The 17,998-nt window shown below is 58.4% G+C and overlaps 4 protein-coding genes across 4 annotated transcripts; 2 read left to right on the top strand and 2 right to left on the bottom strand.

Moving 5' to 3' along the window:
- Positions 1-270: 270 nt before the first annotated feature.
- On the top strand, positions 271-2,949 carry BKCO1_700010 (glyoxal oxidase; the record flags this gene model as incomplete). Its single annotated transcript, XM_020278541.1, has 4 exons — positions 271-410; positions 461-647; positions 697-935; positions 987-2,949. The coding sequence occupies 4 exons, from the start codon at positions 271-273 to the stop codon at positions 2,947-2,949; spliced, it is 2,529 nt and encodes an 842-aa protein (XP_020133611.1).
- A 3,167-nt stretch (positions 2,950-6,116) lies between these two features.
- BKCO1_70009 (general substrate transporter) lies at positions 6,117-7,909 on the bottom strand (the record flags this gene model as incomplete). The annotated part of the gene is made up of 2 exons (XM_020278751.1): positions 6,117-7,223; positions 7,280-7,909. 2 exons carry the CDS (start codon positions 7,907-7,909, stop codon positions 6,117-6,119), a joined length of 1,737 nt encoding a protein of 578 aa, XP_020133628.1.
- Positions 7,910-15,084: 7,175 nt separating this feature from the next.
- BKCO1_70008 (uncharacterized protein) lies at positions 15,085-15,816 on the bottom strand (the record flags this gene model as incomplete). The annotated part of the gene is made up of 4 exons (XM_020278740.1): positions 15,085-15,312; positions 15,372-15,488; positions 15,546-15,717; positions 15,770-15,816. 4 exons carry the CDS (start codon positions 15,814-15,816, stop codon positions 15,085-15,087), a joined length of 564 nt encoding a protein of 187 aa, XP_020133627.1.
- Positions 15,817-17,284: 1,468 nt separating this feature from the next.
- On the top strand, positions 17,285-17,833 carry BKCO1_70007 (uncharacterized protein; the record flags this gene model as incomplete). The annotated part of the gene is made up of 1 exon (XM_020278729.1): positions 17,285-17,833. One exon carries the CDS (start codon positions 17,285-17,287, stop codon positions 17,831-17,833), a length of 549 nt encoding a protein of 182 aa, XP_020133630.1.
- Between the last annotated feature and the right edge of the window lie 165 nt (positions 17,834-17,998).

The raw sequence follows: 17,998 nt of genomic DNA, 5'->3' as shown, positions 1-17,998 counted from the left end.
TTCGGCCTGCAGCCGCAGTGCGCGGCTGGCCCTACCGGAAGGCTGCAGCTGCCCGTGCCCTGGCAATTGCGTGCAGCAACACCAACCTCTTCCCGGTGGTTGGGCCTACCCGTCGACCCGCGCCTTCCTTTTCGCTCGCCCGCTTGACTATTTCTTCACTCGCACCCCACACCACCACCTCTTCCCGATCCACATCCTCTTCTGCTTTACCGCTTGCATGATCACCCTATACTCACGTCTTCCCTCCTGATTAGGCCAGCCTCTTAGCCAATGAAGTCTTTTCTTTCTTTCGGCCTCTTGGCCGCCGGTGCCAACGCCAACATCATATTCAACTGGGTCCAGCCCTCCTGCAACTACAATGCCGACTCCTCGACCTGCCTGCGTGGCCAGCAGTGTACCGTAAACAACACGTACGCTCCACCATCCCCCTGCTTGCATCCTCCGCTCACAAACGTGCTAGCTGTGAGGCCTACGTGACGAGCGACGACGATTACACCCGATCCTTCGTGCGCCGCGTATCCATGCCTGTTGAGCTTCGTGCGGCCGCCTATTCTGCCGACGGCAAGTGTGGTCCCACCAACGGCGGTCTTCTTTGCGATCCCAACAGTACTGTGTACAACGGGACGTGCTGCAGCCAGCACGGCTGGGTAAGTTTGCTCTGAAACCTCGTCGAAGCCGTTCGCTAATGTCGGACAGTGTGGAGAAACGGCTGACCACTGTGGCACTGGTTGCACATCGGGCGCTTGTCTCTCCTCCACCTCATCCGCCACTACCACCGCCGCCGTTGCTATCAGCAAAACCATCATTGCCGCCGAAGCCGACGCTAGCGCATCTGCCAGCGCATCTCCGCGCGATGACGGTCGTTGCGGCAAAGACTTTGATGGTGCCACTTGTGATGCCAACGGCGCTTACGGTGGATGCTGCTCTCAGTATGGGTAAGTGACAAGTCCCACGTGGCTGACGAACTCACTCTGACGGTTGCACAGCTACTGCGGTAAGACCGACGATCACTGTCTCGCGTCAAGTGGATGCCAGAACGGCTGCGAGAGCGCGTCCTCGACCTCTTCTGTTGCTGTTACCGACACAAGCAAAGCTGCCGAGTCCACCACTGCGACAGCCTCAACCCAGGAGCCAGTCCTCGGATCCCCCACTGCTTCGTCTGCTTCGGGCTCTGCCAGTGCTACCGGTGAAGCGACCACTGATGGCTCGTGCGGAGCCAGCAACGGCGGGACCATCTGCGGTGATTGGCCGAAGGGCGGCTGCTGCTCCATGTATGGCTTCTGCGGCAACACCACTTCTCATTGTGGTGAGGGCTGCCAGTCTGGTCCCTGCACCAATGGTGCTTCCGAGCAAGCTCCCGGTGCCAGCCCAGCTCCCGCAGCGCCGACCGCTGGCACTTTCAAGGTTGTCGGCGATTCAGGTGTTCCCGTCATGCACGCTGGCCTGCTCCCTAACGGCAAAGTTGCCTTCCTGGACAAGGTCGAGAACTACACCCAGGTCAAGCTTGCCAACGGGCAGTATGCTTACTCGGCAGAGTGGGACACTGCCAAAAACAACTATGTTGCGCTCTCTTACAAGACCAACGCATTTTGCGCTGGCGGCGCTTTCCTTGCGGATGGCTCCTTCGTTTCGCTTGGTGGCAACGGTCCCCTCGACTTTATTGATCCTACCGTCGGCGACGGTTTCGACGGCATTCGTTATCTGAGGCGCTCCATCTCTGACGCGAGCCTCGACGGCCAGGACTGGGAAGAGCCAGGAAACAAGATGGCCAGTAAGCGTTGGTACGCCTCTGCTCAAGTCCTGGGCGATGGCTCCGTCTTCGTCGCGTCTGGCAGTCTCAACGGCCTCGACCCTACGAACAAGACCAACAACAACCCCACCTGGGAGCTGCTCGACTCCACAGGTGTTTCCGACGGAATAAACCGCCCCATGGATATTCTGGAGAAGAACCAGCCTTACTACATGTACCCGTTCGTGCACCTGCTGAACGACGGCAGCCTCTTCGTCTTCGTCTCCAAGTCGGCCGAACTCTTCGATGTGAAGAATAACAACACCATCAAGACCTTCAAGGACCTCCCTGGTGACTACCGCACCTACCCCAACACCGGCGGCTCTGTCATGCTTCCGCTCAGCTCCGCCAACAACTACACTAGCGACATTGTCATCTGCGGAGGTGGCGCCTACCAGGACATCACCTCCCCCACTGATCCCTCTTGTGGCCGCATCAGTCCCCTCTCCAACGATGCTACCTGGGAAATGGACTCTATGCCCGAGGGCCGCGGCATGGTCGAGGGCACGCTCCTCCCTGATGGCACCATCATCTGGCTCAACGGCTGCAACCATGGCGCTCAAGGCTTCGGTCTCGCCACGGACCCAACGTTCGACGCGCTCCTCTATGACCCGACTGCCGCGCTGGGCAAGCGCTGGACTACGGCCGGTACGACAGATATCCCGCGCCTGTACCACTCAGTTGCGCTACTCTTGCTCGACGGCACCCTGATGGTGACTGGCTCGAACCCGGTCGAGCAGCCTGTCATCTCTACCAACGACAACACGGCTTTTCCGTACGATACGGAATTCCGCGTTGAAATCTACACGCCACCGTATCTGCAGGGCGATAACGCGAAGAAAAGGCCTTCGGATGTGAAGCTCTCAACTACCGCGGTCAAGGCCGACGGCAGCACCACGTTTGACGTCAGCTTCACTGCAGCTGCCGGCGCCAAAGAGGTCAAGGTCGCTTTGTACCACGGCGGCTTTGTCACTCACTCGGTCCACATGGGTCATCGCATGGTGTATCTTGACAACGATGGCTGGGACGCGGGCAATACCGCACAGAAGCTGACTGTCACTGGTCCGCCAAGCACTAACGTCGCGCCGCCGGGACCGTATGTTGTCTACGTGGTCGTTGATGGGGTGCCAGCGGTGGGACAGACGGTCATGGTTTCTTGAAAGGAATATATATAGGATAGGTGGGAGAGGCACCTTTTCTTTCTTCTTCTTGCTTGTAGCATAATTTTGGGGAGGGTTGGATTGGACTAATTAGCGGAGAACATTATGATGATACGTACGCTATGAGGTCGTGGATAGTCCTCGTAGCGAAGGAACTCAAGGGTAAAAAGTAATGGTTAAGGGAGAAAAGTAGTATATATTAGACACTCGAATGGCAGCAGGAGCCAATGATGATGATTCTACCACTAAAGTTAACTTCATGCTGTGTTCCATCCGGTGAACAAGTGACGAGAGACGTTGTAACTGGTACCATCAGACCATCCTGTGCCATTCTCAGGGAGTAAGTAGGAAAGAGGTGCAAAACGTCCAAGCAGAGAGGATGGTGTCTAAGTCTGAGGCGGGTTTCAGGGAAAGGTGATAATTCAAAAACGCCCTCTTGCCTGTTTTTCCAGAAGGAATATCAAGAAGTTTATCTTCGTCTATGCGCTTAAAGTTAAGGACTGGCGTTGACGGTCAACTGTAAGAGATGCCAATAGAAGGCGACTTTCGCATGAATCTAGAGTAGTATAAGAACTATAACCGGACATGGTGTGTCATTTAGTTTTATGCAAATTCGCCGCAACACCAAAACGGTTGTGTGGACATGATGTGTACGATTGCCGCTTCATAACGAACGATAACATAGGCTCCGCGGGTAGGCACCGTCCTACTGCGTAGCTGTGAGAGCAAGCATCACTCGTTTCACTTTTTGCGAATCCACACATGTACCACATACCTTTTTTTGCTTCACACCCCAAATGTTTTTCGCGTTCCTTTCCCCGGAAAAGCTGCGTATTATGTAATCGTGTTTGGAATCCTGACGTTCGAGGCTGTCTATTCTCAGCGCTTTACCCCTTTCGGCACCCTGCAGCGACTCGAGATTTCCATTCCTTCACACCTTAACCGCACGACGTCACAACGCAACAAGGAGCGTAGCGGTCGCGGATAGTGGCTTCGCGGGCGGCTTCAGATGGTGACTGATCAAGCCGGGCTGATCGTACGTGATTGCAGAGCACAGTATTCATAGCCGGTATGCCGTTGAGCCGCACTCGGAAAGAGTACCGCGGCGTAGGCCAGTATATTCATGGCTCTGGCTAGGCCGCACTCCGCACCGGGAGTCGTTGCACTTTAGGGTGCAATGCCAAATCAAAGAGAAACGAGAGGGGATTTCGGTTCTTTTCACGTCTTCGTCCCTCTGGTGCGGCCGGTGGAAGAAGTACCTATAGGACTATGCGGAGAAAGTGTGATGGCAATAGCAGTGGCACCAGCAACGGCAATCGCGCTCGTGGCCGTCCTTCCCTCTGGCACTGATTGCGGGTGGGAACTTTGGATTCCTCTGCTTCTTCTCCGGTGGACGAAGCGGGCAAACGCAGGGCACGGCTGCAAGATGGAGCTACACTGCGGGCTGTATGTCTTCTTTCTGCTACGTGGTTGATGGTTGATAGTAAAAGTGAAGATAGCGGTGTGCGTTGTTTCGGCTTCCCTTGTTCTTGCAGGCGGGTCTGTGGCAGGTGTTTGGTGAGGCGCGCGCGCCCACGCGGGCGTTGCAGAACGAAGAGAAGGGGGTTAGGCAAGTGATGAGACAGCACAGCAAGAGTGGGCCAAGATAATCCTCATCTCCCAAAGAATCAAGCCATCATCATCACAGGAGCTCCGGGTGGTGGTGGGGAAAGGGTGTACACATATGCGTGTCGGACGGAAAGTCGCGCGTGCTGTGGGCTTGCAGCAAGTCCGGTTTTCTGCGGAAATCAAAACGCGTCTCTCAGCAAAGGCCATGTGCTGTCGTGGCGTGGAGAATCCGAGCGATGGAGAAGCCAGCCAGAGAGCAATGCGACGATCTCGGAGGAGGGAGGGGGGGAAGGGAACGCGTGTGGGTGTGTGGAGGCTCCGCTTTGTGATGTGGTGGGGCAGCCAGCCGGTGATGATGAGACGCGCACCGGCGGGCGACGATGGACGCTGACGTCATGGCTCATGCCCAACACCCGCTGCGACATAGGTATAGCACGGTACCTACTCATCACCGAGCCCCGATGGGTCGAGCATGGGAGGTCTCATCACGAGAGAGGACGGCGGCAGTGACGCAATGAACCAGGCTGCTCATCAGCCGTCGCGATCGTGCGGTCGTGCGGCTGACGGCATGACGTCTGGACGGGGTGCGGCCCAACTGTCGGATTTGGCTGCTCGTTTCCGCCCTCTGCGCGCCTTGAGAGATTTCGCCGAGTACCTACTAGCGCACGAGAAAATCGCACCTCCACCATCAAAGCGCCGAAAAGGTCCTTGCGGGGTCCGTGTAAATCACCGAAAAGGGAGCGAGCGGACGGAGCGGAGACCTCACCAAAACGCGGGTTTCCCCGTCCTTGTGGGAGGATCTGTCTTGCCAGTGAAGAATCTCCGCGACAAGTGCCCCGGGCCCCACACGCCCGCGACCGCAACGATAGTCCAGCTCGTAAGCGACTGCAACGTATCTTCGCTGAGGCATTTCGTCATTGCACTCCCGCAGTCTCGGTAGTTGGAATCTTCTGCGACGCACTATCGGATCGTCAGCAAATTCAGATTTATTGGCCTCGGCCAAATCGGTGCATCGGGGAAATACACGGCGCGCATGCACCGTGGGACTCGCCCACCGCCCTCCCTTGCCAAGCTCTCCGACGACCGCCGACCGCCCATGGCATGCTGCAAGGAGAGCAGCAGCCTTTCTTCTCCTTGCCTTCTTTTGTTGGTCGTCAGTAGCAGAGCTAGCAATCGTCCTTTCCGTGGTCACAAGCAAACAGTTTGTATGTGTGTGTGTGTCGAAGGACAGTGGGTATTTCGCATTAAATCTTAGATAGCTCTTCTTCGTCCTGCTGCTCCCCCCCCCCTTCCATCCCCTCTCTTTCGGGTATTCTAGCCGGTCTAGACATATTCTTCAGAGAAAAGTTAGGAAATAACCAAACCACGCCCTTTTTTCCCTTCGCACCCTCCATCGCACTTCCATCCAGTTTCCAATTCTCATTGTTAGAGATAGTGGGGGTAATATTGTTACAAGCGGAAAAAATTCATCAGCCCTGCGCACCCATTACACCGCTGCCATATGCTAGTTATATATGCAATAAAATGGAGAACATCAATCTCAAGAAAAAACGTCATCTTCATGCCTGAACCTCACCACCCTCGTGGTGAATGCTCTGGCCACGGACACCGCCGAGTCCGGACTCCTGGTCCTTGACAATGGTCCTGCCGCCGGGGCCGAGGTGGAGTGCGTCCGTGTTGGGCGCACCGTCGGCCTTGAGGCTGCTGCCGTCCCAGCTTGCCGACGTGATGGGGTTGACGTGCAGCACGTACATGGTGTCGATCTCCTCGAGCGAGCGGCCCTTGGTCTCCATCATGAAGAAGTAGACAACCCAGAAGAGACAGAAGCAGGACGCGCCGAACACAAGACCGTAGAAGTAGTCAATGTCGTTGGTGATGAAAGTCGAGAAGAACGAGATCAGGAAGTTGAACAGCCAGTTGGACGCCGTGGCAAGAGCCATGGCCGTCGCACGGTAGCGGGCCGGGTACAGCTCGCCGACGACCGCCCAGACCAGAGGACCCCAGGTGATGGCGAAGGCGACGATGAACAGACAGGTGAAGACAATCATGATCTGGCCAGCCTGAGCGTTGTTGCCGCCGTTGTCGCCGTTGGGAAGCATGTAGTGGCCGATGAAGGCGTAGATGAAGAGACACATGAACATCCAGGCCGCACCCACCATCAGACACTTGCGGCGGCCGCAGTGCTCAACAACCCACAGGGCGATGAAGGTAGCGCCGACGTTGACGGAGCCCAGGATGATCGACGTGACGTACGAGTTGGACAGACCGGTGGCCTGGAAGATGGTGGTACCGTAGTAGAAGAAGTAGTTGGCGCCCGTGAGCTGCTGACCAGCCTGGAGGACCATGCCGAGAATGGTGCGGTAGAGCATACGGGGGCCAGTGAAGACCTCGTACCAGTGGTGGTCGCCGCCAGCCTTCTCAGCCTGCTGCTTCTCCTCGATGTCGGCAATGTCCTGGTTGATCTCGTCGTCGTCGGGCGCGCAGTTGTTCAGGCGAGCCATGATGTTGCGGGCCTCCTCAGTGCGGCCAACGCGGTAAAGCCAGCGAGGGGACTCGGGCATGAACAGGATGGTGGTACCCAGAAGGATGGCCCAGAGTGCGGAGAGACCGTTGGGAATGCGCCATTGGGCGCTGTTGCTGTAGGCGCCCTCGGTACCGAAAGTGACCTATTCGAGATGGGTTAGTGAATGGGGGAATCACGGCGGAGCGGGCCGATGCTTACCATGTAGGCGGTCCAGATACCAAGGGTGATGAACAGCTGGTACGAGGCAACGACGGCGGCACGAATGCTCTTGGGGACGGACTCGGACTGGTACATGGGGACGCAGGTGGAGAGCGAACCGATGCCGAGACCAGAGACCAACCGGCCGATGGCGAATTGGGCCCAGACGGACTTGGAGGTGATTTCGATGATGACACCGACGATGTATGCGAACGCCCAGAACGAGATGGAGAACTTGCGGCCCATCTTATCGGCAAGGGGCGCGGAGCAGAGACAACCGATGAGGGTACCAATGCAGAGGAGACCGACGATGGTGCCCGAGCGGGCGGCGTTGAAGTTGCCGTGGTCGGCAAAGCGCTCCTTGAAGTCGCTCATGGCCATGATACCAGAGATCTGGCCGGATTCGTAGCCGAACATGAAGCCACCCATGGATGCAATGGCACCCATGATCCAGGCGATGGCAGGGGCTTTCCGGGCGGCGATGGCAGGCTTCCTCTGAAAGTTGCCGGCCGAGGGCAGCTCCGTCTTGGAGCCATTCCGAGGGGTGTCGGTGGGAGTGGTCTCGGCAGGCGAGGCCTTCTCGTGGACAGTATCCGCTGCGGGATCTGACTTCTTGTTGAAGAGGCCCATTGTGGGTGGTTGTGGCCCGTGTGAGAGTGTGGTTGGCAGGCACGGGAGTGCTGAGTGTGTGTTGATTGGAGTGAAGTGTGTAGAACAAGTGAAGAGAGAAGACAGCTCCACGGCTGGGGTCGAGGATTTATAGCGCCGGGGACTGGAGAAAGCCGGGCAGTGGGTTAATCGGGGTTAACCATGGGGCAAAGGGATGGACAGCGGAGGATGGTGCCGGTCGGGGCCCACGCCGTCACGGGGCGTGCAGACATCTCCAGATGCCAGGTCGGGTATGCTACTCAGTCGGCCGGGTCGAGGCACGGAGGTTGTGCGGCCTGTCAGTCGCGCGTCTGGCGACAGGGCAGGCCCGGTGGTGCGTGAGCCGGCCAAATTGGTCCAGAGACCCACCCGCTCCCGAGAATCCGCCTGCCCACCCCGAGCGTCTGCCCACCACGCCCCAACATCGTGACCGCCTTCACCACTGCCGACCCCGGCTCCGCATCCAGAAAAAGCTCCACGAGGCCTGGATGCTGCGCTGCGATGCTGCCCGCGCCCGCAACGCGCCCGCAACGCGCCCGTCCGCGCGCGAGCCCCGTCGGGACCGCCAGCCTGCGCGGCTTCCTGCACAGCACCGTTGAGCTCCCTAGCGCGCCCTCGCATATCAACGCAAGACAAGACGGCCAAGAAGACTCACCTTGCCGCGCCTAGGCAGGGAAGAGCGCCCGTCCCTTGATCCGTTGCTGGTGAGCGGCGGGCGAATGCAACCAATGGGAGCCGGCGCTGGCGTGGAACAGCGGTATTTCCGTAGGGCTGAGACGGAAACTACGTACAGCGATCCACCATCGATCCACTGCTCTGGCCGCACCGCGCCTTGTTGGCCGCCGCCGGCGCCTCCCCTACAGAAATTTTTTTCTCGAAGCCGATCGACGCCAGGCAGCCTCGCCGTTTGCGTGAAACGGCGAGCCGCGACAGTGAAATTTCACGTCTGACGTCAACGCCGCGCCGGGCGACCTAGCGACGAAAAGCCTGCAGCGGGCAGCGGATGGCGGATGGCGGACAGCGGATGGCGGACGGCGGACGGCCCGGCAAGCGGCCAGTTAGGTACCCAGGATCATCCCGAAGATCTACCTCGCGCGAGGAGCGACGGTTCCCGGCCGCGCTGCTGGCGGCTCCGTCGCGAAAGCACTCTGCGCACACCGACACGCTAGAGCTAGGCTGCATTGTGGCCATCGCAATCTGCAAGTTGCTAGACGGACAGTACAAATGCAGCGCCGTGCCTGGCCGCCTCGTTGCATCAACGCCACCGCGGCTGCCGCCAAGCTTGCCAGCGCCAGTCGGCGGTGATCCTCGCGCGGGTGGCTGGCCACGGCTGGCATTGGCGCGCGCGGTGGCGCGCGCGCCCCTGACGAAAAAAATCTTCGGTAGCCTGAGTCGTTTGCCGAGCCGCATCGAACGACATTGCGAAACTGGGAATAGTAGCTAGCTGCCGCGAAAAAGTCCGGAACGTCGAGCGGCAGGAACACAGCAGCCGGCCTGGTGCCCGTCGTATTATTGCGCCGCTCGTCTGTCAGCCTTGTTTGCTGTTTCGTCGGATGTTGGTGTTCATGGTGCGTGCCGCGTTGCCGATGCGCGCTGCCGATGGCCGGTGCCGTTTCTTCGCCGCTCGTACGAAACCTGTCTTGCCGCTGTGCGGCTCTGCCCGCTTGTCACCAGATCACGGCACCGCCAGACCCTGACAGCGCGCGCCAGATTCACGCCACCCGCCAGATTCCTCAGCAACGGCTGGGCTGCCGTCAGAGGCGTCCGGCCGCGCGAAGCGGGCTCGCCGACACACCGGCGGCGGGTGCCGAGCCAGACTGCTGCGGTTTGCTGCTTTGAGCACTCCTGCGTTGCCGTGGTGCGCCTCGCCGTGGTGCGCCTCGCTCAGTAGCAGGGGCCGGAGGAGCTTCCCGTTCCATAGCCGTGCGTATGCAAGACGTGAGCCAGGACCATGCAGCCGGGCCGAAGTGCTCACGTAAAGGTGGGTTTCGCGACATCAACATGCAACTTCGGAGCTGAAGGAACGCCGACCGCGCCTGTTCGAGTCCACGTTGCGTCTGGTCCCGGGTCCACTCCTAACGCTGCTCCTCGGCCAGCTCCACTTAGTGCTCTCCACCACGGAGCCCGATGGTGGGAGAGTGGGCAGATTGCCCACAGCGGGGAGTCTGCGTGGAAGAAAGGGGGGAGATGAGGAGCCTCCGGACGGAGAAGCTGCACTCCATGTCTCTCCGTGCTCCCACACTCTCCGCAACGCTTGCTCCAGGTGTCTCCAGCTTCCCCCCAATCGCGTTATCAGCGTGCCCCGGACTCAACCACGAGGGCGGTATCGCGGCGTGATGGCCGCGTGTCCCCGCGTGAGATTCCCTCCTGCCTGTGAAATCGCTGTTTCTGTGTGCACTGCGCCGCCCAGTCTGTCCTTCCGTCGCGATCGAAACTCACTCGTCGAAACGTCCGTTCTGACGCCGCGCCGATGCTCGGACGCAGGTGGTGAGCGGCCGAGGTTGGGGGCGTCGGAGATGAAGCGCAATGCGGAGAAGGTCGAGTGGCCGATGGAACTTGCCACTAGGCGCGTGAGCTGAAAAATGAGGCTATGAGTAATAATGCCGTGCCCATGGGGGCGAGCAATGTCTCCCCTCGGTTGCTGGGACTGTGGGTGAGATGAGGCGAGCGAGGGGGTGGCCTTCGCTCAGCATGGAGAGCGTTGATCCCACACCAGATCGGCTCCAGACTCCACGGCCACACTGAGGGGCCCCCTCGAGAGACAGTCCGCACAGATCTAGATGGATGTCTTGCATCTGGCCTGTGTGCGGCTCAGCGAGCTAGACGTGAGCGCAACAAGTCAGCGTCAAAAAGAGGCCGTGACCGGAGATAGCGGACATAAGATGCAGAGATGGGTGGAGGGAGAGAAATGTCGAAACGGTGCAACCACCAATGCAAAGACACAGGGAAAAGGGCATCAGCTGGGAGAGAGACATGCAGACTCACCGCGCTGCTGGTGGTGTTGCGCTTATCTCACCCTTCTTTGCGTTGCACGGTGACTCCCGATCTGGAGACCACCACATGTGCAGCCAGCCTGGCCGTGTCCAGCATGGTTTGGTTGGGCGTATATCATCTCAGCACATCCTCAGCGGGACAGGTGGCGGGTGCGCGACGACAATCGAGCAGACGGCAACGGAGCGTGTTGTTTCGGTCGGCAAAATGGGCATCGGTCCTTCTCGGCATCGCGGCGGCGGACGGCGGGAGAGAAAGCGTCACAGCGGCAGACACTACAGGCTGGGGTGCGTCTGCCACTGCACGCTGCACGAATGCGGGCACCTTGGACATCGATTCGAGCGTTGTGTGGAGCACCCGGACTGTTCGCACATGTACGACGATCCATGGCACTTTCCTCCCGCACCGGGGAATTTATCGACCGGGGGGTGCGACGATTGCCGAGAGCAGGGAAGGCGACGGGGCGCGCGCGACGGGCGAGCAACGGCGACCTGAGGCAGGCGGAAAGAGCGTGTGCGGGTGCGGCGGTCTTATGGGGGTTCCGGGGTGAAGAATTGGTGGGGTGACGGGGCGGGCGAAAACTGGCTGGCGTGCGGTGCCCCGTGGAGAGGACGGTTTTGCTGGAGTTGTGGGGGCTGGGGTCTGGGGCGGATCTCCCTTTTTAACCCGCTTGGCGACCGACCCTCGCAGCCCTCTACACCGATGGCTGACTCGCCCACAAAAAACTAACAGCGCCACGCCGGGCATGACTTCAGCCTGAAAAAAAGGGTCTGCTGGAGAAAGCCGCCCCAGACCCCAGATCCATCGAACCTAGCCACCAATCGAGGTGAAGTTCCGCCCGTGTGACCTCCAGTCTTCTCCACATCCTCCACAGCAGCCCGCACGACCGCCGCCCACTTGACTCCTGCCCGGTTTCTGCACACCATCTCCTCGCACGCCGTGCGCGATCTACCCGTGCCTGCCAGGACGCTGGTTCCCACGCGGCCGCTTCCGTCCCAACGGTGCCTGCTCGAGTCACTGTCTTCGGCCGCGCCCATCTCCCGCCCAATCCGTACCCACACGCTGCTTGATCCAACGTCACCGTGGAAAATCGATTCCGCCAGGCTCCACACGCTCAACGGCCCCGAATTCCTTCAGTGTCCTCCTCTCAGCTGCTGCTTCCACTGACCCTCTGCACACCCGCACCACTCGACGCCTCTTGCCATTGCTCTTGCTGTTGCTCCGTGCTACCTCGGGTCATACTGCGCCGAAGGCTTGCTCGCCCCCATCCCGACCGGGCGCGCCGACGCACACGCGCCCTCAGCGCCCCTTTACGGTCAATTGCCCTTGACGCCTCCTTCCTCTGCGCCGCATCCTTCCGTGTCTCTGTGAGGAAACACTCCCGGTCTTCTAATTTTCAAGCCCCGAAACTTTGTTTCGACTTCACACTCCAATCCCTTCGTAAGCGGTGTGGAGAGCCAAACCCCCCCGGAGATAAAGGAGCCGCCTCGTGCCCGGACAAGTGCAAGCCACCGACGCACTGTACTTTACGGAAGGCGAACACACACGCACGCGCTCTGCCATAAGACCCAGCTTCGCTTTGAGGAGAGAAGTAGAAGACGTGCATTTGACACCCGAACTAGAGCGGCTGTTTCGCCTGTTATGTCAATATATCTCCCTCATGTCTGACCTCTGCCGGCAAATCAACAACATCTCAGTCTCTTACTTTACCCAACAACGACCCGGGAAGGTGGTCGTGAGCCCACTTTCCGAGCAGCTCTGCGAAGGAGCAGCTGACACATTTCTAAAAAGGAGCAAAGATGATCGATCAGGCGGACGTTTCTTGGCCCTAGGTTCGTCCCTTGGCCAAGAAGATCCGGACGAGAGGAAACTGAAGCATCGGCTCCCCATTCCTCGTCTCCCCGACATACCACAATGTGTTTTTCGAGTGTCACTGATCGACCGGACCTGCCTTGGCCATCGATGGCCTGTATAACAAGTCTTTTCTACCGAGCGGGAGGACCCGCACCGGGCAGACTGTCCCACCCACCATCGTCAGCACCGAGGTAGTGCGGGCGAGCGGAAGCAGCCGACGTAACAGATCGCTGTTTCTTGCTCACGTTGAGGCCGCCCCGGCAGACTTAGTGAGGTGCTGAGGCTCTTGGAGAGGTCACCCCACCGGTAACGGAGAAGGGACAGGGGTATGCCGCAGGTGTGTTATAGCTGAGAGTCCTCTAGGGCTGATGCAACCCTCCCACCCAGGATGCTTAACCTCTTTTCTCTTCCAACCTCACCTCGGGATATTTTTGTGGTGGTTAACAAGCCACTCCCAGCCGCCTAGCACTCGAGGTGGTTCCTAAACGTCTGGACAATGTAGCGGTGAGCTGCAGTCTCGTCAGCAGCAACAAATACACTGCTTCCCCGCAGTCAGTCACAGCCTTGCTGACCGAGCCGCGTCCCCATCCCGAGACATCGCATACGGTGGGACAAGGCAAAGCTGTTGTGCTTCATCACCCACCGCACGCATACGACACACGACAAGCATTGTGCATGCATATGCCAAGCTTCCCTCTTTCCTCCCACTCCCACGAAAGCATAAGCATACTATGATTTGCAGTTCCTTTCCTTTTACCCACCGCTGCGCGTCACCAAGCTGTCGGGGGCCTGGAGCCAAGTGGACTCTTGATTGGTCGGTTGGTCCTGTACTACCTCACGCTCTTTGGTCTCACACAGTACATGTATATGCACATCGTGAAGCAGGTATGAGAGAAAAGGAACCCCATATGACTGGAAGTTGATATTAATTAGACACGACACAAAGCGATGCGGACGATCGATCGAACGAGCGGAACCACGACGAAAAGTAAAAGAGGGGGAGCGGCATGTCTGAAATTGGTACACTCTCAACCTTCGCCACCCTCTCAAGCCTCTTTTGTCCGTTTCTCGCCAAGAAGTCTTCGCATGCTGTCATGTCAAGTCTACACGGAGCCGTGACTCAGAAAAATAAAACAGTCAATGGCGCCATTTCCGAAGCGCGCTTTTCCTTGGAGGAAATTCAAGAGGAAGTAGAATCGGAACGAGTCGAAGGATCCGCACGTAAGCAAAGCCACGCCCACACCTTCGGATCATACGAGGTCAGGATCGGATCGTTCGATGTAGGATGGAGTGTGAACTGCAGATCGCGGGAAGTTGCCGTTGAAGCATTCATCCACCGTGGAACTTCAGATGTAGGAATACGTCGTATCTTGGAAAAAAAAAAGAAAAAGAGCGGACAGAGAGCATCAACCATCCGGTCTAATTATGGAGTGGATTTTGATCCGACGTCATCGCTCCCATTCACCAAACGTACAGAAACAAGAAGTTAAACCGTAACATGTGTTGGTTTAGCCTCCCGCTAAGGTGAGGAAGGAAGCAAGGAACGAGGGAATGAAGGGCTGAAGGGCTGAAGTGCTGTCGTCCCCCACGATCAGCGGTGATTTGCGGGAGCTACTGCAGTCAGGTGGTTAGTGGTGTCGATCGACAGAGAATAGGCGAAAGTGTGGGGTTGCTAGTGGCGAGCTAGTTAACCCACCCAACCCGCATTCCTTCATCCTCGCCGATCGACGCACGTGGGAGCAACGGGTTATTTTTAAGCACAATTGCGCTCTAGCGCCTTTGTTCACCCGCCCGACCTCGTGTAGGATTCAACGCCCTTGTTTGCGACGTCACGCGGCGGAGGCGGCGCCTTGCTTAAGGGGAGAGGGTCTTTATGCATGGCGCATTCGCGGTGTTTGTTGTGAAGGCAAGTTTCTTTGGAGCGTGTCAAATCATCCACTACACCGGGTTTCAAGATAGTAAAGAGTAATCGTAATTTCCCTGCAAATTCGGTAAGCCTACTACTTGGAAATAAAGAAATAAGCTGTTGATGTCTTCTGGGATAAATGAGTGATCGAAGATGCCAACGCTGAAGGAGAAAGAAAAGATCGCAACCGGTCGTAAGAATAGTCATGCTGTGAGGAGAAGGGGAAAACAACTTCAACTCTGGCTAGAGGAGCGAAAATTTTGCACAGGTGTCCCCCAGCTTGCACAGACTACCCTCATTACCCTGAGCCATCTATGCAATTTCCTTGCGATTACTTCTCGCTGCTTTTCCCCCCTCATGTCAACCAATCAAGCACGAGTAGAGGCTGACTGTAGGCTGCATGCCCTTAGTAGCCGCCCTTCGTCTTGGTGGCGCATTCGGACTTGCTCTTGACAACCGAGGTGGTGACTGGCTTGTACGTAGTAACCGGGCACACACTCGGCGTGTATGTAACGGTCGTGCTGACGGTGGGCTTGGTGACGGGGATGAGCTTGGTAGTGGAGCCGACCTTGGTGTCGGTGTCGGTCTTGGTGATGGTGTCAACCTTGCTGGAAGTGTAGACGCTGGTGTAGGTCTTTGTTCAAAGGTTTAGCGACAGACTAGAGGGTTGAGTTGACACCGGACTCAACTTACCGTCGTGTAGACGCTGGTCTTGGTCTCGGGTACGGTGACGGTCTTGGTCACGAGATGCGTGGTGGTGTACGTGTAAGGAACCACCGTGGTGTCGGTGACGACGACGGAGCCAGATTTCTGCATTGTTTTTTTGGTCAATGGCTGGGAATGAGTCGTGGCAATTGGTCTACGTACGGTGATGGTGACAGGAACACTCTTTGTCTGAGTGACAACGTATTCGGTTGAAGTGGTGATGTAGTCAGTCTCGTACTTGGTGGAGCAGGTGGTCTCCGCCGGAGGAGGCGCGTAGCTGGTGCTGGAGCCCTTGCCGCCACCACCGCCACCGGGGAAAGCAGCAACAATGGAGCTGGTAGGTGGTCAGCAGCAAGTAACCTGGAAGGCGAAAGGAGTTCTCTTACCTGGAAGCCAGGAGAGCAAGAACAGCGACCTTCATGGTGGAGAACATTGTGAAGTGATGAGCGAAGTGCAGCGATGGCTCAGAGGGTAGTCGTGGATGGGAGTCTTGCAACGAGGGCTGTCGAGTGAAGGAGAAGCTTGTTGGTGCTGGTGGAGATGTGTTCTCGACGTGGACAGAGCTTTGCTTTATAGACACCACGAGCTGGCCGCAAACCAGGATTGCTGCTTGGACGAGTGGTCTAGCTGATGGTGCTATGGGCTTCCGTGCCGCCGATGAGACATGGCTTGGTTCGTGGTCATTTTCGTCAGAACTGTAATCGGGTCTCCGCACATTCTCGTGGAGGATGTGGGCGGCGCTCATGCATGCAGGGCAGAAACAGCATGTATTGTCGACAAGGCATCAGGAAAGGTGGAGATCCCGGCCTAGAGAGAATAGGCCCCCGGCAGGAAGGGATTTCATAAGAGAAACAGGCCATGGCAGCTCCGAGCTACCCAAAGCGGAAGAATAGGGAGCACTCTGCAGAAGGGGACAGGGAAGCACCATAACGATTTAGCAGAGTGCTCTGGGGTTGACAGGGGTAGATTCCCCGGAATAGCAGCGGGTAGGCTGAAGGGCACGGCCGTGGCTGAACATGCACGTCATAGTAGCTCGGCCGTTGCTCAAGGTAATAGAGCGATGCAGGCAGCGCAGGCATGGTAGACGAACAATGCGGGGCATAGACTGGTGCTGACTTGCACGTTGGCGCATTCGCTCCCGCGATTGGAGTAGTACCGTGGTAATCGTGGTAAGGCTGTAGAGGCAGGATCCCGAGGTGACGGCACACAGCGTCAGGAACCCGTGCTCGTGGGACAGCAGCCAGCGCGCGGTGGTTCGTCGGGGCCACTCTGTCTGGCCGGCCGCTGGTGTCAGTGGCAGATGGGGGCGGGAGAATACGATGGGCGGGCCAGCTAGGTCGGAAGGCAGCCAGCGCGCGGCGCAAAGCTGGCGAAGTGTGGCCCCGTGGCCGGAGCGGTTCGCCCGTACCTGCAAGCCGTGATGGAGCGATGCGGAGAGAGAAGAGGCCAGGGCCGGAGTGCAGGCTTCACAGTTTCGCGGGGCGGTGCGACGCGATTGGCTGCAGCCTGGCCAAGGGCTGCCGGCGGCGTGATCGACGCCCGCCCCCGACGGGAGCAAGCTCTGGCCTTTTGGCAACTTTCTGCGACCGCACGCCTCTTCTCGCCCGACACTGGCCCCGCTGACTGCAGTCGTCCACTAGCCCGCCGCCTGCTCGCTCAATTGCCTCGCCACGAGCCCTCTTCCCCAGATCGAGCCCGCTTCAGCTCCCGCCAGCTGCAGGCACAGCCTGACACCCTGCCCGAAGAGGCAGCAGCACCTCTTCAGCTCCACCTCCCAGCCCCAGCCCGACGTCGCTGCAGCTCGCGCCCGCGCATTCTTGGCCACGTTGGCCCGCTGTCACACACGCTGCTCCTTTCCCGACCCGCGTCCTCTCACGCGATCCCGCCGCAACAGCTCAGACATGGCCGCTCACACAGAAGAGCCGCAGAAGCAGGCGCCGCCGCCCGAAGCAACCCAGTCTTCCTTCCGCGACGCCTTCACCTCCCGCCGATCCCTCCGACAGTTCGGCTTGTTCTTCGCAGGCGCCACATTCTTCACTGGTGCCCAGCTGCTCACCCGACGCGCTCTCGCCCGCCGCTTCAAGCTGCCAAAGCCCCCGTTCTACCATCCCAGCACCGAGCCCTACCCGGCCAACGCGAATGGGGCCATGTACGCACTGGAAGCGTTTAATTTGGCCACCGTAAACGTCGTTAGCGCAGCCATCATGCTGACCGGTGGCGCCATGTGGGCTACCAACATTAGCACAGTGGAGGAGTTAAGAGCCAAGACCAGGCACAGGGTCGGCACTGGCGACGAAAAGAAGTCAAACGAAGAAATAGAGGAGTGGATTGCTGAGGTACTGGCCCGCAAGGACATGAAGGAGGCCGTAAAGTCTGCTACCGGCTTGAAGCTGGACGAATTCCTCGCCCAACATCAAGCCAAGGCCACTGAGAACGAGCAGACCAATTGAGGCTCCGCAAAGTAACGGAGTTCCGGTCCAGATCCCTTGCATAAAATTGATGTGTTGTCCACGAGACCAACGGTAACTTGCATTGTTGCGACCTCCGGACCCTGTCTGTCTCAGCGATATCCGATGAGGCTGGCAGCCAGCCGCTCGTGTGGACATCTTCGTCGC

This window comes from Diplodia corticola, assembly GCF_001883845.1.
Source record: "Diplodia corticola strain CBS 112549 chromosome Unknown scaffold7, whole genome shotgun sequence".
NCBI classification, from domain to species: domain Eukaryota; kingdom Fungi; phylum Ascomycota; class Dothideomycetes; order Botryosphaeriales; family Botryosphaeriaceae; genus Diplodia; species Diplodia corticola.
The sequence above is the reverse complement of the archived record's forward strand: the minus strand, read 5'-3'. Positions and strand labels throughout refer to the sequence as shown.